Source organism: Microtus pennsylvanicus, chromosome 9, assembly GCF_037038515.1.
Source record: "Microtus pennsylvanicus isolate mMicPen1 chromosome 9, mMicPen1.hap1, whole genome shotgun sequence".
NCBI lineage: Eukaryota > Metazoa > Chordata > Mammalia > Rodentia > Cricetidae > Microtus > Microtus pennsylvanicus.
In genome coordinates this window covers 97,789,535-97,815,320 of record NC_134587.1, presented here as the reverse complement: position 1 = coordinate 97,815,320, position 25,786 = coordinate 97,789,535, and the positions used below count along the sequence as shown (strand labels likewise).

The window sequence follows — 25,786 nt, the reverse complement described above, 5'->3', positions numbered from 1 at the left end:
TTCAGGTACATAATACAAATTTATTAGTACAAAATAAAATATAAAAATCAACTATTTAGTTCTGGATGTTAGAAATAATATACATAATAAAGTCAATACAGTACTAATAGTAATAAGAATCCACATTTCAGATGACAGATTATGCCCATCAGGTTGACTGGTATCCTAAGAAGCACACAATTCTGCTCTTATTAGGAACATTCGGACTGTAGACAATGAAGCCATATACACGGCCATATACTTGGCATATTTTGAAACTATAACTGTTCCCATATGTAGTTTCACATAACTGAAGCCATGTGACCATCATTGTAATGACCTGGTTCCATCCTTGTACTGAACAGGACAGGCAAACATTTCCCCATACTAGTTACCAAACTGTCAGGGTGCTGAAAACAAAGGCTCCCCTCCTTTTTAGCAGGTGACACTGAAGCACATATACGAGAGGGGTTAAAAACCAAAAGGGCGATTTTATGCTATTTTCTAGGTCCACGTTTAAATTTATAGCCTGATTTTTAGACACACTATTTCTGGTCCTTAAAGAGAAACAGAAGAAATTAAAGAACTTTTAAGTGTCAGGAAATACAGCTTCGCTATTCCTTCATAATGAAATCTTTCAGTGATTTTTAGTATTATTTCCACAGTCTGTTTCCACCGGGCTAGCTCAGGAGATTCAGTGTTTGGTTGAAAAATGACTTGAGAATACAAACTTCAAGGTTAAAATTTTATCTTCCAAATGTAGAGATTTGAATAGAGCCCTTGACAAGAATTATTTAATGCAAACCTGCTAGCCAGGATGAAAAATCCTAGACGGAAAAAAGTGATGCTAAAACTGAAATGAAACCCTAGTGGTAGGCCTCTTATGATACAGGCAACTCCTTCCACAGAAAGACTGTTGCTAAAATTAGTTCCTTCTTTTGTGGTGAATTTTAACACTATTAATTCCAGTTCTGAGTCAAAGCTTTGGTGGACTGAGTTAAAGACATATACATTCTATAGGTATGAGTCAGCTATAGAATCCAATAAACAAAATAAAATAGATAAAATGTAAGAAAAAACACACTTTTCAAATTTTTCATGCAATAAGCATGCCTATCTTAAATCTGGCATTTCTCATAAATAATCTTTATTGCCCACGAAGCTTGTATTATGAGCCAAGTTCAAATGTTTTCATATAGTTGAATATTAAAGAATGTCCTGAGGATTATTCATCATTATCTGTAGAAAAAAAGAAAAAATTAATTCACTTTATTATAATTCAAGCAGTATCTTGCTTTTTAAAAAGCATTTCCTCTCTAAAGATTATTAATGCAGTCTTAAATGTAATTTTATTATAATAGTGCATATTCACTGTCTGACATCCAGGCAGTATTACAAAGAATAAAGGTAAGTAAAAACTATCAAAGACAACCAGTGTTACAAATAAGTAAGCATAAATCCTCAGATTGCCTTCTGAAGCACAAGTATCTCTAAGACAATCAGACAAGATGCAGAATTGTGACATGAGCGCCCCACATAAGACACAGACTAGACAGGAGGATGGAGAAGTGCACATGGTAAGAAGCAGCAGGACTGGAAATGCTCGCTGCAGTCTCTGTGGGGGCGCCAGGCACCACTGCGAAGCTTTCACTGTTTCTCATGGTGAAAACCTCACAGTAAAATCCACGTCAGAGTCAACGTCTGCACACTATTCCATCTTATGAGTATGGCACAATGAAGTAAACTATTCTTATGTAAAAGCACAAGAATGTCTATTCTTAAAAAAACATTGTTGAATGAGTTAATAAACACACTGATTTTGCCTAACACTGCCAAACAGCCATCCAAGGCATCATGTCAAACATTACACCCTGTGGACACCACTGTCTGCCACGCCCTCGCTGCTGACAACGTCTGTAACGCTCTCCATGATCATCAAACGCGGAAATGCTTTAAAGATTCCCCGTGTTAGTTACCGGCCGTCACTCATTGTCCCTGCTGCAATGTTCTGCATCCCTTTACACAGGATGTGCATACTGATCCAAGACAAACTGCCATTCATCTCTGAAAATCCAGTTTCGATGTCGTCTCCTTAAGGACCACTCCCACCCTGCCTCCCACCAGTACTTCATGCAACTTGAATATATCTTCATTGCTTCCAATGTCACACACCACTCTCTATTATAACTTATTCGCTTTTACAGCTATAAAGTGCTTCAGAGAGTCAGGAAAGCAATGAACACACATATGCCTACCTAGCATTAACAACGTTAACTTTTAGTCCTACTGGTTTTGATATTTAAGTAAGAGAGTATTACAGGCTGTACACTTTCCCACTTCAGTGGCCTTCTTTTCTAGGGACATTTTTCAGCACATCCAAATTAATGTATATTCTTGTTGCTTATACTTTTTCGCTGCTATTAAACATATGCAGAAGTATATAAGCTTGTTTTAGATGTTATATAAATCACACATGACTTATTTAACTTAGATTTGTGGGCATATGCATATTCATAGCTAAAGATTTGGTTCATTCATTTGAACAGCTGTATAGAATTTCATTACATAAATACAACATAACATTCCATCTAAAATGGATGAGAAGGGAAGGTAGATTGAAAGAAATTATGTGCTTAGTTGCTGATGATCAATGGGAGGACGTGGTAGTCTCTGCCAACATACCATTGGCCACACTACATTCATTCAATTCTCCTTGTGAAGGAACTCTTAGAACCAGTTCTAAATAACTTACAAAATTACTACCTCTGTTTGACCTATGACTTTTGAAACAGCTTCATATGGACTAGTTAGTGTTAATTTTACCACCAGAGATAGTTACTAAAGCTCACAAAACCTACACTGCAACAATATCAGGAGACCTTATTGGTTGAGATCGGTTTGGGGAAAGTTGACAATTTCCAGGGAAATTAAACAGAAATGAGATTAGAAGATCATTTTACAAAGTTCAAGTCTTGCTTGTGGTGTGGGTATACGCATGTGTGCAGATGCTCTATGTGGACATAAGCACAGACCAGCCGCTGATGGTGGCGTGTTTCCCTCAATCTCTTCATCTCACTTTCTTCTTTTTAATATGTCCCTTACTGGTTTCTCATCATTTAGAATGAGAATAAAAGTGTGCAGGCATCATGTATATGACACAATTCTATTATCTCCTAGATAATATCTAAAACCCAACTATTTATATATAGGACAGCTTGATTTGAGATCCATTTGCTCTAATTATTCTAAACACAGTCACCGTCTAGCACTTAATGGTCTAATGTTTAACACAGCATCTTAGCTTTTGCTTAATGTATTTTTCATGTGTTTATTCAGTGGCTACATTAGTAAGCTAAAGTGTGCTATAGGATATATAAGAAGTTTGCTAAGGTTGCTGGGGTATTCTACCTTGTCCTATGCTCTTTGCAAAGGCAGTCGCTTGACTGTGAAACTGCTTTACCTTTTCTCTCCAGGCTGGCTCTGGGTCAGGGAACTTCGTGGTCTCACAAACGTCCCCACTGCACACTACAGTAAAACTGACCACGTTTCTTGAGGGCTACACGGCTCAGCCTAGTGTTTGGTCCTTGTAGGTGACTAGGCCCATAAGACAGGCATCCTTTAGCAACCACTCAGCTGTGCTAATCCTACCTTGAGGCCCAGCTGATTGTTACAGCTCTCCACTCAAAGGGCAAAGCAAAAGAAAAGCTCTTCAGACACTTGACAAGGAACACTACAGCCTGAGCATACTGCTGCCGAATCCACTGAAAAGTCCATTGAAACAAGACTTGTGGAGAGCTTCCTGAAGGACCAGTATGAATGAGAATAGAACTGGCTAGATCTCGCCACAGATTTACTAAAATAGAATCATTCTCTAGTTTTGTGCCATTGTAGCTTACACATATGAAAAATAATCTATGGAATCCAAATGTTGCAAAATTACAAGCTATTCCTCACTTCAGTGAAGTATAGCTCAAGTGCAGGAGCTCAGTGAAATCAAGAATCTATAAATTCCAGACGCTGGCTAAAGTAGAGACCTTCATCTTAATGGTGAAGTCATCTGTTATCATTTCAGAAAATAAAATACCTATTTTATAGTAATACACCGGAAGGAAATTTCCGAAGTCTTAACAAGTTAACTCAGTTAACTAATGTTAACACTTAGCTGTACTGAGATCTACAGACCCCTGGGTTCTGTTGTGCCCTAGGGGCTCTGATTCTACTAACCAGGATTCCTGCTTCCCTGCCAAGTTTCCAGAACAAAGACCTTCTGAACATTATCCTATTTTTACCCCATCCCTTGTTTGGTGCTTGTTTATCTAATATGCTGCTTTCTCAAATATTTTTAGTACTTATTTTTATTTTGTAAAGTGGATGTATTTTTAAAAATTATCTTAATTATTGTTAGCAAGAGGCAATATAAATGTATTTTAAGAAAAATTATATTGCTAAAATTAAACAATTAAAATTTAAAATCCTCAATTTTGGTCTATGAATTAAATCTTTAAAGTAATTATATTAATTTTGACAACCATGTTAGAAATAAATTTATGTTCAGAATTTTACATTTTCTTCCTCTGCAAAAAAAATTCAATAGATTGATGAGAATTATTTTAATTTCTACAGCTATTGAATTTTTAATTAGGAAACTTAAATTTTTTTATTTAAGGGTTGGAGAGATGGTTCAGTGGGTAAGAACACTGGTTGCTACTACAGAGGCCCAGGTTCAGTTCCCAGCACTAACACGATGGCTCACAACCATCTGTAATGCCAGTTCTAGGGATCTGATATCCTCCCCTGGCTTTGGTGGGCAATGTACACAAAAGGTGCATATACATACATGCAGGAAAATGTACACATTAGTAAATGAAGCACTAAAAATTCATTCCAATGTTACTTATGAACTAAAAGACAGTCACTTAAAGACTCTAAGGCAATAGAATCTCGTGACAGGGCAGAGTAAATTTTAGAGCTACTTCACAGTATCAGACAGGGTCCAGTACAGACTGCCTCAAAGCCCATTTGAGGAGAGTGCCTTATATTACATCTGTCATCTTGTTTTTTTCTCACATTTGCTTAAAATATGAAGGCATGAGAAAAACTTTACCTTCATGATAGGCTCCATCTGCCATGACTAAATGCAGAATCTTGGCGTAGAGATGCTGATGCTCATTGCCCAAAATAGTCTCAACTATTGTTGAACAAATTTCAATATTTTCATCTTCATCCTCATGAATAGCCTATGCCAAATTACCAGATGTAAGTTAATACAGAAGCTGCTACAGAAGAGAAGCAATCAACGATAGCCTGTGAACCATAATGGTGCCTAGCACAGCAAGCTCTCCCTAATGGACAATAGTGGCACTTACATCTCGGTGGCAACCAGGAGCCCTGTAATTAGACTCAAGGCGTCTTCACCAGAAGGGGGATCATGCCTGGTACTATAAGCCTAGCCCCTCTATGCAGCTGGTGAGGTCAGTGATTTTAGAAGAAAACCCGCTACTGCTACTTTCCCAAACCAGTGTGGTTCCTAACTACATCATACCATTATACCCAACGTTAGGTGTAGATCTCTCCCTTCAACAAAGAAGCTTATCTTTACAATAGCATGAGGTCATCGCAGAAAGCTAAAACTGGTTAAGATGCAGTGAACAAATTATCATGGGCAGCCTAGCTCTACATGATACATCTGTGTATACGCACATATAATAGCAATGGTTAAAGAACAGGCTGTGCATTTGGGAGGGGTTTACACAGGACAAGTAGGAGGGAGAGAGGGAGACACGATGTAATCAAATTGACATACCTTTACTTTCTCATACACCTCAAATAACTTCTCAAAGCCCATTTCCTGCTCCAGGTGAAGTCTTAGCTCCTCTAAGTGGTTGAAGACGCTGTCATATTCACATTCACTAGCAGTCTCACCGTCACTGTTATCTACAAAAGACACTTTGTGATTAAAAGTCATTCTTACACTACCAGACTGTCATCAACGACAAGTGAATTATAGCTTCCTGTATTCTTCTACGTTCAACACAAGCAGTCTTCACTATGGCATCTGCCCATCAAAACACTTATAATGCTGTCTTACCCAAGAATGTTACTTTGAGAATTGTTTCTTTTAAAGATATAGATAGTAAATCAGATTACAAAGAAAGATTCCCAGAAACACCACTATTTAAATGTTAGTTTGGAAACAAATGGAAAAAGCGTATTTCTATGTTCTGAACTGAAACAACCAAACCTATGTATAAAGGATAAACATGGACTATAACATGAAGAGACAGGCAGAACACAGATACTAAGTTATTGTCTTTCTTACTAGACAAACAAGTCAAGAAATGGAGAGCCAAAAGCAGAGTAAAAACGCTTCACAAGTCGCTGTGCAACAGGAAGAAATGAAGAACTGCTGTGCGCTGTGTGAAACACGGGCAGTCAACACACGACAGAAGACAGGAGCACACGCCAGCTTAAGCTGGCGATGGCCATACTGCACATCAGACAAAGACCCCTTACTTAAGATGTCTGAGCACAGAGAAAGAAGCAGGCCCACAGCCAAGACCATGCACCTGAGTGCCACTCCTCATTCAGGGCACTGTCGCTGCTGGGGTTGTCGTCCTCGTCGGCGGCGTCTGTCCCTCTTGCTGTCCGCTCCACTTCGCTGCTCTTTAAGGCCGACTCGTCCTCCTCGCTGTACTCATCACCGGGCTGCTCCCTGAGCAGCTGCTCCATTGAGGCCTGAAGCTCTTGTAAATCTGTGTCAGTTTCTTCAAACACACTGGAGCGTAAAGGATTAAAGAGAATGCTGCCTAAACTTGAACGGATTTTGGAATGGTACTTCAACTCAACACATGCATGTGCCTTCTCTCCCGCTTAAAGGTAGTAACCATAGATAAAAAGAAGTCTGAATAAGCCTATACGGTGTTAACTAAGGAAATAAGGATGAATACAACTGAGAAATAGAGAACATGAGGGGTTTTCTACAATTCATAAACTAGAAGACGATTTGCTTAAATTGGTCCTGATTTGCTAAAGAGAATCATGTACCTATTAGCATTAATCACTGCCTAAACTTTGAAATGATGTTCTGTGTCTCTGTGTCCCAGCTATAATTGGACAATTTAAGAAAACAAAGATGTTTATCATTTGTTTTCTCAAAGTGAATACTCAAATATTTAAAAGAAATTTTGAAAAAACAGATAATTTTGAAAGTTCATCGCAATCTTCATATGGCTACTAGCTGTGCACTTACTATATGCAAAGATTTCCATGTGAGTGCATTTGCACTTGTAGCAATAAGAGTCAAGGTCTTGTATAGTGTCTGTATAAAGTGAATATAATAGCCAACAGAAACTTCTGTGCATATTCTTGAAAACATTTCTCAACATGTAAGTAGATTTTCCCAAGAATAAATCAACTACCATAATCCTAACAGGAGAATATTGTCTTCAAAGCATAAAATTCCTATCTTTATGAGATTTAAAATGTAGAAAAAAATAAATTCATATAGTAAGACCTTATATTTATATAGCACATTAGTTTACTAAGCAGTTTCAACCAATTTTTAAATTTTATCCAAATGAAGCTCATGGTAGAGACATGAAAAGTGTAAATCAAAGTATGACATGGCTCAAAGCCTCAGCAACGCGTAGCAGACAAATCTTGAGCTCTTGTACAGTAACTCAGAAGCATACTCAAGGCTGCTCTCTGAGGACAGAGTTCTGTGAGAGTCTGGATGTGTGAAGGCGTCTGCTGAGGGATCCTAAACACAGGTCTCATCTACTAGAAATGCAATCTAAGTTAGGGATGCTCATGATGACCTCCCCAAAAGTTTACACTCTTTCTTCTATCTCTTGTAATCTGTTGTTAGTACTTGTCTCTGTAGTTCCTGTTCGTTTACCCAGATTTTCCATCTCCATTCTTCCCTCGGTTTGTGTTTTCTTCATAGAGTACTACTCAGTGGTAAAAAACAATGACTTCTCAAATTTTGCATGCAAATGGATGGAAATAGAAAATACTACCCTGAGTGAGGTAACCCAGAACCAAAAAGATGAACATGGGATGTACTCACTCATAATTGGTTTCTAGCCTTAAATAAAGGTCAGTGAGTCTATAATTGGATATCCTAAAGAAGCTAAAGAAGAAGGTGAACCCAAAGAAAAACATATAGCTATCCTCCTGGGTAGGGGAAGTAGACAAGATTGCCAGGCAAAAAATCAGCATCTTAAGGGTGGGGGGGAGGGGGGTAAGGGGAGATGGGGAGAGAAAAGTGAGAAGGGTAGGATGGGGAGAACTTGGGGCAATGGAATGATTGGGATAAAGGAAGGTTGGATAGGGGAGCAGGGAAGCACATATCTTAATTAAGGGAGCCATCTTAGGGTTGGGAAGAGACTTGGACCTAGAGGGGCTTCCAGGTGCCCAAGGCGAGGTCCCCAGTTAGTTCCTGGGGCAGCTGAAGATAGGGAACCTGAAATGATCCTATCCTATAGCCATACTGATGAATATTTTGCATATCACCATAGAACCTTCATCTGGCGATGGATGGAGATAGAGACAGAGACCCACACTGGAGTCCTGGACTGAGCTCCCAAAGTCCCAATGAGGAACAGAAGGAGGGAGAAGATGAGCAAGGAAGTCAGGACCAAGAGGGGTGCACCCGCCCACGGAGACAGTGGGGCTGATCTATTGGGAGCTCACCAAGGCCAGCTGGACTGAGACTGAAAAAGCAGGGGATAAAACCGGACTCTCTGAATATGGTGGACAATGAGGGCTGATGAGAAGCCAAGGACAATGGCACTGGGTTTTGATCCTACTTCATGTTCTGGCTGTGTGGGAGCCTAGCCAGTTTGGATGTTCACCTTCCTAGACCAGGATGGAGGGGGGAGGACCTTGGACTTCCCACAGGGCAGGGAACCCTGACTGCTCTTCAGACTTGAGAGGGAGGGGGAGAGGAGTGGGGGGAGAGGGAGAGGAGTGGGAGGATGGGGAGAGGAGTGGGGGGGGGGGGGGAGGCTGGGAGGAGGCGGAAATTGTTTTTTTCTCAATAAAACAAAAAGAAAGTTAAAAAAAAAGAAATACATATACATAGAAAAAAAAAAGTTTACACTCAACTCCCAAACAAACACTAGGTACGGACTTGAAGACATTTTACATTACTGGAAAGAGAAAACAATCATTTTCACAGAAGTACCTTTATTTGGTTCTTAGTACACTGACTAGCCATTGGACTTTGTGGACCTGACTACTGACTATCGACCCCACCTGTGAGCATGAGTAAATACTGGCCACGGCATGTTGGAGTCAGTGAGTGTGATTGGCCTGACTGTCACCCTAAAGAAAACCTGAGAAGATTTCATATTTTATGAAATCAGCATTCAAAAACCTGTGTCAGATAATCTGAAATCTGGTCCCAAATTTAGTTTTTAGTTTGCTTTCCCATTATAAAATCTTGATAAATACAAGAACCAAAATCAGTTTTCAATGACAAACAACTAGTAAATCTGGAATAGTACTTTAGGAAGAATTCGTTTACAGCTGGCTCAGTTAAAAACTGTTCATTTTAGTTCTATTTGGGAAAAACCCTCCACAAAATCCATTACCTAGCAATTTGCAACCACCCAGGTGCTAAACATTATGTCCGCCAGTGAGCACACTGAAGCATGACGAAAGGGTCCCTCCCAAGCACTCACAGGTCTCTATGAGGACTGATGAGAACGGACAGCTTGTTAGGAACTTGCAAAGTACCAATGCCAGGTGCAGCGATCCTGCCTCAAACTGGGCTTTGCCCGAGCTAAGCTCCTCTACCCCAGAGCTACAGCCCTGCATCCTCAGCACTAGACCCTACACGACACTTTTCCTAGCACTTCATGACAGGATACTTAGCTTTTAGCTCCTCCACGTTAGTGATACTTGCCTGACGTGCTTGGAAGGCTAAAACTGAAGAGGTCAAGAATGATTTTTATCTGAGGCTTGGCCAACATTTCCCTTTACTTTCAGAAATATCGTTACACTTCCTGAGTTCTATAATCCACATGAATCACAAGATAGGAATTTTGTGAAAACAATGAAGTTACACACAACATACACACTCTCTCTCTCATGGTTACCCTGCCCCCCACTCCCACATATATCACACAAATAAAATAACTACTCTACCTTACCACTGACACAGCCTAAAATGAAACATGTCCAAGGCAGATATGAAACTTTCAGGCATTTTCCTGAGAAAATGTGGAGCATTTAATACTTCCCAACTTCCCACTTCATTCCTAGCATAATGGAGACGTCGTCATTACCCTGTGAAAATTAATTTAATCACTATTTAGTAATCTCTTACTATAGTCGCATCAGTGTACTAGATGGACGTCAATGGGGAAAAAAGACAGTGAACACAAATATAAATGTTTCATATGCATCAGATGAGGTAGTAATCATTTAGAAGCAGATATCCAGAATCAAGAGGCCGACTGTATTTGACCAAGTTGTAAGAACTTGAAGGGTGATGAGAAGCCAGCTGTAGGCCATGCTCTCTGGACTCTTCAAAGGCTCAGACATCACAGCAGCAATCGCATTTGTTAATGGCTTTGTACTCACGTGTCTTCGGAATCTTTACTGTGCTCATCTTCCAGCTCCTCTATCTCCAGACTGTCCTGATGAACATCTCCTACAGTGGGAACGTCCATCAGGGTTCTGAACAGCTTGGAAAGATCAGGGAGTGAGCACGTCCTCAGCATCTACAAAGAGGGTGACAGATTGCTTATTAGGAGGAAGAGAATTAAAAGCAGAAGGACAAAAATCAGAGATAATACAATATTTAAATCATGTATTTAGATTTAAAGGATTCAAAGGTGACTTGCCTGAGGTTAGAAACTAATTTTCTTAAAATATGGCTCATATAAGTAACACTAAATGAACTCAAATATACATATGTATCTGTGTGTGCCAATAATAATAATAATAATAAAGAGATCATGAGTTTGGGAGGATGTGGGAGTACACGGAAGGAGCTGGAGAGGGAAGGAGGGATGGCAATGATGCAATTTCATAAGAAATTATCAAAAAATTTTAGAATAAAAATTCAGCTTTAGATTATTTTTACAAAGAAAACTAAACTTGTAAGTAATGACTGGGCTTTAGCACAGAAATTGTGCCGGTCACCCTTTAAAGAGTGGGAGTGGTTTCTGCAGAGACACACATGGCCTGGAAAAGTAAGTCTGCTGGGAATCAGGCGGTGTGAGACGTGCCCACTTGTTCTCTCTCACCCATCCTGTAGTTCGCCCACCTTACCGGGTCAACTCTCCCTGTGCAGACTTGCTGAAAGCAGAAGAGAATTGTCTGGACTGTGCTGAGCCACTATCATGTACAATCGGATACAATTGTACAAGTGGTGTACAATGCGCACCACTTGCTCCTAGGAGCTGCTGCTAGCTATGTGGTTTGTTAAACCAGGGACCTTCCATCAGTGTAAAGACAACCCTGACTGCATCCCCCAGAACAGGGCTGAGTGGGGTCAAAGAGACGGCTGTAAGGACAAGCTCTGAACCATTTATAACAACACTGAGAAGGAACTCAGCCAACTGTGCTATGAAAAATCACATACAGTGTAGGTGTTGACATTTCGATCAGTGTTGGACAAGAGCAGGAATACCAGGAAGTCTCTACTAGCCAGCCTTTCAACAATTAGAATGTGACAGTCAGGACACGAGACAAGTAACTGTAAACACAAGTTCCTAGAGGAATCTGATAGTGGAATTTGAGTACCAGGCCCTGAAAATAACGAGGTGTTAGAGGGAAGGCTTTGAAGAAAACGCAGTGCTTAACGTATTATTGGAAATTTGCATATCTGGTCAATCTTATTAGTGCAAACTTTTCAGAATAACAAAGGATATGTTCCTATTATTTGGACATAGTTCATATATTAGAGCAATTAAGGGAAATGGTTATCAGTTACAAACCGGTGAAACTAGCAAAAATGGTTAACAACAACAACAAAAACAACAGAACAAATCCCACTTGCTACAGCACTGAGTGACAGCAGCGGGGCTGCTGAGGCGTCTCTCCCAGTGCCTCCCACTGCCACCAGTGCTGAGGCTGCTGCAGCTGCACCCACATGCAGTTATATAATAAGCCAGAAGATATAAAGTAGGCATCTTGCAATAATCTACTCAGGTTGATTGCTAATCAACAAAAAGGAACAGAATAAATTAATTATATACTTATACTTGAGAATGCCATACATATATTTAAGCTGAGAAAACTTTAGCTTATCCAAAGAAATACATCTCAATTTTAGTTTACACCTTTCAGTAGTTAAAATACCTCCCAATACTTAGTCCAGGATGTAAACCTTCTGCTTCTGTTGGCCAAATTCTACAGTTCCGTGTATGTGCCACTACGCATATTAATATAACTTTATATCCTATCATGAAATAATTCCATCAGGACAGTATTTCAAGGGGCCATGTAATTTGACACCTTAGCTCTTCTCAAGGATAATACTCATTTCCTGGTGTATTTGTAGGACACACCTTTGTGTCGACAGAACTCCTTGTAGGCCTCCTTCACAGACTGCATGCATCTGTGTAGATGCTGTCCGGGCTGGGCTGAAGTTAACAGTCTTCCTGCCTTGCCCTCTGCAGCACGTGGGATTGCAGTTACGTGCTGCCACTGCAGTCTGGCTTTAGGCTTTAAACGGATCCTCATCTTTCTCCGCAGGAAAAACATTATATCAGAACATTTCTGTTCTCATCTGCTGGTGCTAAGGCCGTGAGCACATTAAACCCAGATTAAACCCCTGAGGTATAGTCCTAGATCCCTTCGTTTTTCTGTTTTGATTCTCTTGGCTTTTTTATGTTGCTTACAGTATATTCTATTGTCTTAGCTCCAATGGAAAGAAATCCTAAACAGACCAGGTGATTCAAAGCACTGCTTGAGCGCTTACTTCAGGTATGGATTTCCCCTCAACTCTTCATACCAGAGTGCATTTGGCACTGTTATAAATTTAAACAAGAGCAAGGCTTTAGGGAAGCTTACATTTCAAACGCTATGTTTTCTTCACTTTTAGTATTAATTAGCTTTTCCCCCCTAGAAATAAGGGAATCACATAAAGCAGTGAATGAATTAAGTGTCAGTGTTACTACTGACTGCACATCAAATTCTACATCAAAGAATTCTTTTAATCCTTTTAAGTTTTAATATAAACTATGAGTTAGTAATCCTCTAGCTATACTATATAGTAGTTTGCTATGGGGGCATTTTGTTCAGCCTCTGATTACTACCATAAATACTCAACATTGTTCCCTCAGGAACCTTTATTTTTTATAAATAACTGCTGACTTTATTAAAAGAGATGTTTATTATTTAAAAATGGATTTCAACGTAAAAGATTGACATGTACTCAGGAAAAAGCAGGTCTAATTTAGAGTGTCTTGAAGCTGGAGCTCAAACGGATGAAGCTCATGCTGATTCGAGGGCTGCTCACTGCGGTAGAACCAGACACTTCTAGCTGTACCAGAAAGAGAACCGATGCTGTGGGTGTCATCTGGCTGACTCTTGTGCCTTCTCTCTCTCCCCCAGTCTCTCTCTTGCAATCTTAAGGCTGAGAATTTGAAAAGGAGTTAAGACATAGTTGCCTACTGCACTCCTTTTGTTCTCATGGAATGAATTAACCCTGAAAACATTAGTAATTTAGGGAGGAAATACACCAATAATTTTCCTTAACAGTCATTACAAATACAAAGTTTAAGTTTTTCTCTCTACAAGTTCTTGTAGGCATTGCTGCAATATGAAAGCAGGATTCTTGGGTGAAAACCTCTGGGGAATAGCTCTGGTACCTAATGGCTACAGGAGTTCACTATATGACTGTGGACAAGTTGTCTTGTGTATGGGTAACAACAGGATTATGAGCATGAGATTGTTATGCTACCGTTGCTGAAACAACATGGAGGAGACTGCACACATGGTTGGCAAAGTTGATTATCCTATATGGATAATTAGTATTATACATTTATTAGCCATCTTCATAAAATCAAAGTAGGCTGAATTACTCAAGAGATAATGGAAACAGGGGCTGTTTTCTAATCCTAAATATGCATTTGCTTGAATTTTAGTGAGTTAGACTGTTCTAGTAACAACAGAAAATTAAGAATACTCCATATTACTCCAAAAATATGATCTTTCCCCCCACAAACTAGGCATGGGCCAGATCATAACTGGTACTTCATTCTGTCAGAGAGTAAAGAACAAAACTGTACTAGCTGCCCTGTCATAGTCTAACTGGATGCTGCCCACTGAAGCTCTGTAGTTGTCTCTCTGTTTGCAATTGTGTGTGACAAGGCATTCATAATAACAGTTTATCATAAAGGCATCGAGACTCATACCTGACGCTCTCTGGAAGCACTGCTACTATTTCGAATAGCAAAGGAGGAGACATAAAGTGATTCAAACAGCCCAGGAAACGGCCAGGCCAACTGTGCATGCCAAAAGTATATCTTTCTCAACTCTGTCCAGACACATGGGTATTCTGTACCTCAAATACTCCATATTGAAGAATTTTTTAGAATGAATACTCTACCGGTAGAACACAAAATTCTATAAAGAAGTTTGACTAGAAATTCCTCCACCTTCAACAAAGTGACTAGTTACTTGTCCAGGCTAGAGTCTTGGTGAAATTAGTTCATCTCTATTAAAGTATTAACCTTATCATGTCTTTACTTGCTATCTAAGTCAACCACCCACATATCTATGCCCTTGCAGGACACCACAAGCGTAACCACTGTTGTGAGCCACACTGTAAAATGGGCCTGTTAGAAAAGCAAGGGCTTTGTTCCTCTGATAATCCAGCAAGATCCTGAGGAAAGTGTAACTTTATTTAGACTTTCTGAAATTTACTGTTGAGACTATCCATTTACTGTTATACCCACATTTTAAAAACCAACCCACTGAACTGAATTCCCTTAGGAAATGTGCTTCTCTGTTTGCAGAAGAAACAGACGTGAAGCCATCACTTACTCCTAAATCTAAAGGAGGCAGCAGCTGTGCTGACGCACACCTGTCCTCGGCAAGCACAGACAGACAAGTAGAGAGCTTGCAGCCAGCCTGGGTGGAAAATGAGTCCCGTACAAAGAAAACCTCCAGAAATCTTTCCAGAGCCAAAACCAGGAAAAGCTTCCCCTAAACAACTCATATTTCCTAGCCTCAGAAATGCAGCACAGTTTATAACTCTCATTTCACTTTGACTATGACATAGATAAATCTTTTACTTAACGTTAGCGACTACTATAGCAGTTGCTAATGGCTCGCTGATGGATAATACACAGTCTTAACTACAATTCATGTACTTGGGTATAGTCTTCAACTTGTCTGGACCACTGTATAAGGAAATAGTGTGAAAGGCAGAATAGACTTGTGCTTGCTTCAGCCATCACTTACATCCCCACTGATGGACAATGGCCATCAAAGTATTACTCTCCTTACCTGACCTGTCTTACAGTGATCAACTAAAACACTAATTACTATCCGTGTGTGTGCATAACTGTACAATTCAGTTAACTAATACTACATTTGGGCTTTGCAAAACGACCTGTTTAAAGTACATTCGATGTATGCCTTAGTATTTCCTGACTCTTGGGCTTCTGAAGATATGTCTATTAAGCTGTGCGGCAGAGGATAGAAGACGAGCAAGGAGACAGGAATAATCTGAGCCGACAAACACTTTGATCTCTTCAGAAAGTGTGTTTCTTGTTTGAAAAAATACATATACAATCTCCCCCCTCCCGTCCTCCCCCACAAAGCTCTGACTAAGCCACACATTTGAAAACTATTGATTAGGAACAAAACTGACTGGTAAACTACTTTATTCACACTTTGAGATTTTAACAAAGTTTTGGTTTTTGCTTTTGTAAATGTGTGTGAGTGCTTGCCTGCATGTAAATGTGTGTGAGTGCTTGCCTGCATGTAAATGTGTGTGAGTGCTTGCCTGCATGTAAATGTGTGTGAGTGCTTGCCTGCATGTAAATGTGTGTGAGTGCTTGCCTGCATGCCAGTCTGTGTGTCACATGTGTACAGTAACTGCGAAGGCCAGAGGGGACCCCTCGATTCCCTGGGACTGCGGTTACACAGAGTGAGCCACCATGTCTGTGGAGACCCCTCGATTCCCCGGGACTGCGGTTACACAGAGTGAGCCACCATGTCTGTGGAGACCCCTCGATTCCCTGGGACTGCGGTTACACAGAGTGAGCCATCATGTCTGTGGAGACCCCTCGATTCCCTGGGACTGCGGTTACACACAGTGAGCCATCATGTATGTGGGTTCTGGAAATCAAGCTGAGAAGAGCAGCTAGAGTTCTTAACTGGCGAGTCTGCTCCAGCCTCAGCTCCTTCACAGATCCCAGTACCTCAAGCATACTGTGCTGCTCCATGCCAACTTGGTTTGCTTTAAATGCTCTTGAAGGTCCAGACCTTTCAAACTTCTGCACCAAACCTTCCTTTCTTTTTTTTTTTAAATTTATGTATTTATTAAAGATTTCTGTCTCTTCCCCCCCACCGCCTCCCATTTCCCTCCCCCTTCCCCAATTAAGTCCCCCCCCCAGCCCGAAAAGCAATCAGGGTTCCCTGTCCTGTGGGAAGTCCAAGGAACCCCCACCTCCATCTAGGTCTAGTAAGTTGAGCATCCAAACTGCCTAGGCTCCCACAAAGCCAGTGCATGCAGTAGGATCAGAAACCCATTGCCATTGTTCTTGAGTTCTCAGTAGTCCTCATTGTCCGCTATGTTCAGTGAGTTCGGTTTTATCCCAGGCTTTTCCAGACCCAGGCCAGCTGGCCTTGGTGAGTTCCCGATAGAATATCCCCATTGTCTCAGTGTGTGGGTGCACCCCTTGCGGTCCTGAGTTCCTTGCTCATGCTCTCTCTCCTTCTGCTCCTGATTTGGACCTTGAGATTTCAGTCCGGTGTTCCAATGTGGGTCTCTGTCTCCTTTCATCACCTTCCTTTCTTAACCCTAATGCAGACGTAAGCATTTCTTCTTTGCTGGCACACTATCCATTTTCATTTCTCCACTATAGGAACTGTCACAACTGTTTTCCACCTACTCACTCCCTCTCTTGGTTACAAACATCACATCATTATTATAAACATCACACCTAGCGTACAGTACAGCTTGATGTGCATCTACTGAATGGATGCTAATGATTTACTTAACTCAGTTTACAAACATCGTATCATTACTATAAACAGAGCACCTAGCATACACTACCACTTGATAAGCATCGACTGAATTGATGCTAATGATTCACTTATCCCAGTTAAGGACCATGAAAGACACAGATGTGCCAAACAACATTTGCAATGACATTCTTAAGACGAATACATAGTTTTCTGGAGAGTTTCTCACGCTGTGCACAAAGCAAGGCGAGGCCACAAAGGAATATTAGCATAAACTGAAGACAAATCTTTTTGTGCTAATAGATCTTGCATTTAGTAACTATCATAGGTGAATAAATTCCTGATGTGAATATTTCCAGTATACACAATGCCTTTTAGGAACTTTTTTATATGTACTGGATATTGAAAGATGAAGCACAATCAAGAATGTACTTCAGTTTCTTTTTTTCAGTTTATTTGTTAACTAGTTTTATTTTCTTAAATTGATTTTATTGATACATTAAAACATAAAAATTGTACATATTAACAGGGTACCATGTAATTTTGACTGTACATCCTGTGTAATGTTTAATCATGTTAAATACAACCTGCTTACCCCTCATTACAGTAGAAATGCCTTCCTCAGAGCTTTAAAAAATGTATATTATTATCTATAGGAATGTACTTTGAGGTCAATGAAATAAACAAAGCTTACAGTGCACAATTACTGTCTTAGAGACTCCTGCAACTGCTAAGAGTTCCTGTAATTCTCATCCTCCTTGGTGATGGCATCTAACACTTACTGAGTACACAGCTAGAAAAACAAGCAGAACATAAGTGCTTCACTTACTTGGTCTCACTCTTTTAGTATTCTATGGGCAACAAACCATTATTACCCCTACTTTACATATGAGAAACTAAGGCACTTAAACAACTAAAAGACTTTAGCTAGAATATGAACCAGCAGTCTCACTCATCACTATTTTAATTATGTTCATGTATGTATATATTTAAATTTTTAAATTATATGTTTGTATGTGGGTAGGTACACATTTGTGTGCCATGGTGCACTACTGGAAGCAACAGGATAACTTTCAGGAGTTGTTGGTTTTTTTATTTTTTTAACCATGTGGGTCCTGGGTACTGAACTTGGGTTGTCTGGCTTGGAGGTAATTACATATACTCATTGAATCATTTCATTGGCTCATATGTACATTTTTTAAAGGGAGGGATTATTTATCTTGACGCATAGTTTCAGTCTGCTATGGCAGGGAGGGCCATATGTCTGCTATTCATCCATTTAGTTACCAAATATTTATCTATCATTCATTATATTCTAAGGCATGGGCTATAACTATGAATATGTGTGTGTATGTGTGTGTTGGTGTGTGTAAAATTTGTAAGTAAGGTTCTTAGCCTGAAGGAGATAATATTCTAGCGGAAGATAAACAAAAAATAAGATGAATTCTATGAATTATAAAATAAATAAAAAGGTAACTTTGGATGGAAATTACTGTGCTCAAGGCTTGTGAAGATAACATTTGAGAAATGATACCTGAAAGTAAAAAATGAGTTAGAATTCATTGGGCTTTGGTGGTACATGCCTTTAATCCCAGCACTCGGGAGGCAAAGGCAGGCAGATCTCTGTGAGTTCGAGGCCAGCCTGGTCTACAAGAGCTGGTTCCAGGACAGCCTCCAAAGCTACAGAGAAACACTGTAAAAATGCATTAGAATTGAAAAGAACAAAGAGAAGCTCAGTCTGGGTCAAGGCAAAGTCTCTAACATAGGAAGGGTTTGACTATCAAGGGGAAAGAGGATGAGAGCAACTGGGAGGTGAGTCAGAGAGGTGGTTAATGTCTTGTCAAATTTTACAGACCATGGTGAAGAAGGAATGCAATTTAACAGCAGCAGAAAATCTCAGGTCTTAAGCATAGTACTGGTGTGATATAATAGCTAATATTAAAAATGCTTCAGGTTTGAATTGGGGCAAAGAAACAGAATGAGGAAGATTAGTTAAAAACCAACTGGATGACATGACTAGTGGGTGGACTAAATATGCAGGTGACAGCAGAAAGATTTGATTAATAAAATGTGTCCCCACTTTAATTAAGGTCAGAGAGTATTTGTGGGGCAGTGCCAGCAGAAAGGCTCAAGATATGGCCTTGACAAACTAACATTTATCTACTGAGGACTCCTGTTCTTGTTGTGAAAGACTATCAAGGGCTAGACTTAGCCTCCCACAAAACAATTAGAAAACTGGATAAAACAGATAAAACAACGTAGACACTAAACAACATGCAACTAAGAGAGTGATTCTGGGGTGACAGAAACAAATGAGGTGTATCCAGCCATTAAACTGGTCTTCTGTCTGAAAGGACATACCTGAAGTCTGTGTGAACTTCCTAGACTAACAAAATGAAGATTGAGTTCCGCTAGGCAAAAAGGATGCAAAACCTGCAAGATCTTACATGTACGTGTAGAGTGAGACTCTCCACTTGAGATGATACCTAACATTAAAAACGGCTCTGGTTTGAATTGGGGCAAAAGGTTACAGATGGAAATGGAGTGAGGAAGACTGGTTACGAAGGCTGAAGAATTCTCAAGGCTCATGCAGGTAGAGAAGACAACTGAACTTTGACCAGATGAGGAGTGTCTTCAATGAGAATCTGGGCATGCTGTGGAGGCCGCAGAAGGTCAGAGGTAACAAGCTGAACTAGCTCTATGGTAAATAATTTTATATCTGCTCCAGTAAAGCTGAAAAAGCTTGAAAATATAAAATGGACTGAGAGGTAAATGGACTCTCTGAAAAAGCCCAACACATGTTAAAAGTATGACAACAGACCCCAGATACTCGCCATGTGATATTTATGATGCCCAGCTTTAAACAATTACAGAACATATGAGGAGCAAGATGAAAAGACCCTAAACTAGTAGGAAAACCAGTAGATAAAAACAGAAACTTGTATGCTAAAGCAATACTTAAATGACTTTTTTTATTGAATGAGAATAACTTATTACTATAGAAAGGAAGACAGGCAAATTTGAACACATGACAAAATCTACTCCATGGAAAACCAAAATGAAAGAAGGTTCAGTAACTTATGACATTGTATCAAGTAGTCTAATATGTATGTAATTGGACTCAGGAAGACAGTAGAAAAGGCACAAAACTAATAGCCAAAGGTTTAAAGACTTGATGACAACTATACAATCAAAAGACTCTGATGGGAGATTCCCCTCTGTATGCTATGAATATACTTTATTATCATTGGCTAATAAAGAAGCTACTTTGGCCTATGGCAGGGCAGAATACAGCAAGGTGGGAATTCCAAGTAGAAATAGAGGAGGAAAGAAGACAAAGGCATGTAGTTGCCGAAGGAGAGAGATGCTGAAACCTTATCAGTAAGCCACAGCCTTGTGGAAATACACAAATTAATAGAAAAAGGTAATTTAAGATGTAAGAGCTAGCTAGGAATATGCCTAAGCTAGTGGACAAACAGTGCTGTAATTAATATAGTTTCTGTGTGATTATTTGGGTCAGAGAAGTCAGGAAATGAATAAGCAGTTTCCAAGAAGGATATACATACACCTGTACTCTAAAGTAGTTGAATACTAAAAGGAACACTAAACACAAGGGAATGAGGGTTACTCCTTGACAAACTTGTCAAAAACAAGTGTAACCTTGAAGACCATAACCCTATATCTAGAAGATATATTCTTTAAAACTGAGTATGGAAAAAAGAAAAAAAGCTATCAACAGCCTAGACAAGAAATGTTATTTCTCAAAGTTAATGTTGCTTCTCAAAGTGGAAGAAAAAAGTACACAGAGGTAGGCAGAAAGATGGAAGCAGCAGTAGTAACACTGTGAGGTTCTCAATTACACACCAAGTTGTACAATATTACTGGAAGAGAATTTATGAGAAGCTAAAGATTTATTTTGAAAGCAGAATGATCATTTAATTTTTTAAAAGAAGTATATGAGGAAGCTACTAGTAGAAAGAGTAGATGAAATCCTAAAAACACTGAATCCCAAATAAAGGAAAAATAATAAAAGCTCTGCTATTTTGTTTCTGTTTTGAACAAAAGAAGTAGACAAGTAGAATCACAGGTGCAAATCCAGTCACATTGATGACATCATATGGATGCTTATGTTAAAGAGATTTCATACTGGTTACAAAGTAAGACTTTGGCAGGGTAGATGGCTCAGTTGGTCCAGTGCTTGCTGTTCAAGTGTAAAAAAATCTGAGTTTGGATTTCCAGAACCCAGGTTAGGCCAATATGGTTGTACTATTTACAGCCCCTGTGGGAGGGAATAGGAGACTTCCTGGGAGCTTCTGGGCCAGCCAGCTTGGCCTACTATAGTAGCCAACAAGACACTTGTCTCAAGGTGGACAAGACACTTGTCTCAAGGTCCTTTGGCCTCCACATGTGTATTCTCACAAATATGCAGACACACACATATGCACAAAGATTTTTTTTAAAAAAAGCAAAACTGGCCTCTTACTAGCAGAAAACTACTTTAGATATAAAATAAAAGTAGACAAGGGATGTAAACATTTCTATTCAGTACAAAGGGTAAACTAAGAAAGAGGGAATGACTGTATGAAAGCCAGACACTGTAGACTTCAGATCAGGTGATGACTAGAAATAACAAGATTCACTTCATACAAATAAAGGTGTGGGTTCAAGAAGCCATAAGAATTCTTAATTTAATTGTAACTGAATGGCAATTTCACCGATCTTTCTGAGTACTTAATACAAAAAAAAAAACTGGCAAAGCTTTTAAGTCTTATAGATCACTATCAAAGGACATGTCAAAATAATATCATATCAATTCATCCAGAAGACAATACTACATTTTTATTCACTAGCAGAACTCTACAATGCATAGAATACAAAGCTGACACAATTAAGAAATAGTACAAGTATAGATAAATATTTCAACTTTCATTTAGCAATTGACAGCTCAAGTATACAAAAAATCAGCAAAGATATAGGAGCCTTAAACAACACTATCAACTTATTTGATTTAACTGATATAGAACATTTTATTTGACAGCTGAAAAATAAACTTAGGGGGAAAAAAGGATTTGTAGCATAGGAGCTATAACCAAAGGAGACCGCAGAGTCAACAGCAGTTCAGAGACGAACTTGGAGAGCACGGCGTCCAGTACAGCGCAGTAACAATGCTGCTGAGAAGTAGCAGCATCAAGAAAGGAGAGAACGGGTTCAGGAATGGCAGTGTACTACCAACTGCTGACCTCGACAAGAGCAGGTTAGTCGAAAGCCGTGCAGAATGTACTTGGGAGTGAATGACTGTGTAGAGACTACAGCATATTTAAGATGTGTAGACATGAATAGCAGAGAAACAGATGGTGGGTGAGTAAACAAGACATGTGGTCAAGCCAGGCTTGCATTTTACGATGAGATTTCTTAGGACACTGAAGAAATGATCCACTATAGAAAAGATGGGCCGGAGCAGAAAAGCAATGGAGCAAAGCCCCTGAGAAGGCAAGTGGGTGAGAGAAGACTTTGTGAGAAAAAGGACACAAGTAATTTAACTTAATACAAAAAGACCTGATTGAGCAGTGAAAATCGTTGTAAGAAGTTAGGTCACACTATTTTAGTTTAATGGATTACTTATAATTTTTACTTTAATGGTTCAGTTATGAAGTTTTGACTACCATTATCAATCTTACTGTTCACTACACTGGCCCAGTGACGGCTTTCCTGATCTCAGAATGGGCGTGAAAACTTTTGTTCTAGTCTGAAACGGCCATGGATTGCTAGGTTTCTTCTGTTTTCCTTCTTGCCTCTTCTCTCACAGAAATCTACACGATATCTGCATTATGGCTAAAATCTTCCAGAGTAAGCAGTTCAAATAGAAGTTTTTAAGCTCAATTAAAATTTTAAGAGGACACCAATATTCAAAAGCATCAAATAATGTGAATATTAACCTAGTAAATAGCAATAAATTCAAAAGCTCGGGCTAATGACAGCTATACAGAAAGCACATGGGGAGCTGGCGAATGGTTCCGATTAAAGTGCTTGCCAAACAAACATGAGGACTTGAGTTTGATTCCAGCACCCATGTAAAACGCTTACCATGTGATGTGTGCTTGTAATCTCAGTGCTGAGAGGCAGAGACAGGGATTCCTGGGCGTGGTGGTGAGCCAGCCTATCCTAACTGGGAAGCTCCAGGCCAATGAGAGGCGCTATCTCAAAAACCAAAGTGCACAATGTCTAAGGAACAATGCCTGAGTTTGACTACTGGCGTCTACAGACACACGTGCACAATTACATATAGTAATATGATAGCGCTTATGTCTGATAACCTTTGGGTTTAATGCTGAAGACTATAAAACTGTTCTGGTAGTTTACATCTTCTAATGTCTGCTATTTAGAGTAAGCAACAGAATTTAACATTGCTAGGTTTAAGAGAAACATAATTAAATACTTTACCAATAAAAAGGACACTCAACTAGATTGAAAAACAAAATGATGTTATTTTGAAACACAGTTAAAGATTAAAGAATTCTGGCAATTTAATTATATATAGGAGCAAATAGACAAAACAGTCAATTTCAGATATGAAAATATGAATTTAAGCAAACACTTAATTTTTCATTAAAGAGATACTTTTAAGTAAATTATAATGGTGCTTTTTAGCATATGGAGAAATGGATATACTTCATTCATTTTTGAGGAATTTTATTAGCACAAAACCTATTCTGTGTGTGTGTGTGTAGACAGGAGGCCTACATTTCTCTCTACCTTATTTTTTGAGTCATGATCTCACCAAACATGGAGCTCACCAATTTGATTAGGTTGGCTCAACAGCAACGCCAGCGATCCTCCTGCACTAGGATTTCAGCTGGGTACTACCCTGCCCGGCTCTACGTGGGTGCTGGACGTTCAAACTCAGGTGTTGAAGCTTACACTTTACTAACTGAGCAATTTCTCTAGCCACAAAACTATTTCTTAAATAGAAATAATTCAGCCATTATAAATTTTGGATTTTACTTGTAGAAATTTATTTTATGAAAATAATTATAGGATTAATAGAGACAGAGGTCCAATGATAGAAATGTACTGCTAAGAATGTGTTACAAGTAATCTAACAGAATTCCCAACACCAGGTCAGGATTCTCCAAGAGACTGACTCCTAAAACATTATAGCCCTTGACTGTCCTCCCAGTCCCAAGGTGGAGTGTCCCTATTGCTAAAGCACGGCCCAGATGCCTCTCAGCTGGAACTGACCTGAAGAACTGCTCTGATGACTAGCTTTCATAGAACCAGAACGTTTCATGCAAGCATCCAAAAATAGGGGAAAAACAACAGTTATACCCAGCTATGATGCCTACGAACCACAACAATGACCAGCACGGCACGGTAACTTTAAGGGTGCAGTAGTGGCACACACACCTTGACGATAACCAGCAACTCGCTAATCAGACTTAAGACCCACTCAACAAGAGGAAAATCACACCTGGCACTGGAAACCTAGCCAATTAACCATGGCTAGTGAAGTCATAGATCTTGGAGAAGAACCTACATCCTCCACTTTACTAAACCAGGATAACCCTTAAGTATATTCTATATGTTTATCTTTATACTCTAAGAGTGTAAGTGCAGTCCTTACTTTTTACCAAGAAAGCTTCTCTTTGCAATAGAATGAGACCAACACAGAAAACAACAAGCAAAAGTGCAGAGTTATGGAGTCCTGCCCCAATGGATACACCTACCAAACAACCCTCAGCTAATGCTCAGAGAAGGAGCAGGAAGGTGTACGAGCCAGAGGATCAGGGAGTTTGCTATAAGATAGCATCTCTTAGTAAGAATGTCAGGAGCTACACCCATGCGTTAGCAGTGAGACTGCTAAAGCATGAGCTGAATAAGAACAACAATAACAGCGATGCCAAAGCAGAAGGGAAGGCGGGCCTCAGTCTTACACAAAAAACTACAGGCAACTAGGGAATACTGAGAGTGAGACAAGCAGTCTTCACCAGGGAGCAGCACATCAACTGGTGATTCAATACCATGAGGTTTGCCCTGAAACAACATACAAGTAGCAGACAAGACTGGGCAGGCTATGTTAAGGAATATATATATATATATATATGTGCATGCTAACAACAATTAATGGAAAAAGAGACTTTAAGTTATACTTATTTTTAATAATACCAAAACAATCAAAACAATATCTGTAGTATTGCAATATACACAATAAAAAGAGCTACACAAACAATATACATGACATATTTTGGTAGGTATACATATGTAAAATTACATATAAGTAAAGTAGGCAAATGAATTTACAAATCCAGAGGAGAGCTCTGCAGGGAAGCAGGCGGAGGAGCTAAGAGAATCCAGATGGAAGCTGTATCCACTCTGCACCACACAGTCCTACTTGTAGAATGAAGCTGCCCATAAAAGAGTGAAAACCACAAGAGCCAGAGTGGTGTGCAGGAGTCCAAGGAACTATCAGGAAAGGACTTACACCTCTCCTCTGGCCCCTCTCAACAGAATCACAGGAATATTAAGGTTGCCAAAACAGCCACATCCTTTAGCTGGAGGTATTGGCATTTGCTGTGGGACCTGATGTGTGGTAACATTGAATGGTAGCTGAGAAAACAATTCCTCAGACAAGCAACTCGGAGTGCCTGCTATA

General features: G+C 39.5%; 1 protein-coding gene across 14 annotated transcripts in view; it reads right to left on the bottom strand.

Moving 5' to 3' along the window:
• Window positions 1-25,786, bottom strand: part of Nek1 (NIMA related kinase 1) — a 121,888-nt gene continuing 96,102 nt past the window's right edge. For 13 of the 14 annotated variants that reach the window (XM_075986816.1, XM_075986824.1, XM_075986818.1 and 10 more), the window contains 5 exons: window positions 10,570-10,709; window positions 6,546-6,754; window positions 5,783-5,913; window positions 5,084-5,216; window positions 1-1,218 (listed from right to left, as the gene is read on the bottom strand). In XM_075986816.1, coding sequence (XP_075842931.1) covers window positions 1,205-1,218; window positions 5,084-5,216; window positions 5,783-5,913; window positions 6,546-6,754; window positions 10,570-10,709 — 627 coding nt within the window. In that variant the 3' untranslated portion in view covers window positions 1-1,204. Of the gene's footprint in view, window positions 1,219-5,083; window positions 5,217-5,782; window positions 5,914-6,545; window positions 6,755-10,071; window positions 10,273-10,569; window positions 10,710-25,786 lie in introns of those variants that run through there. The other variant, XM_075986825.1, reaches the window with a different exon arrangement.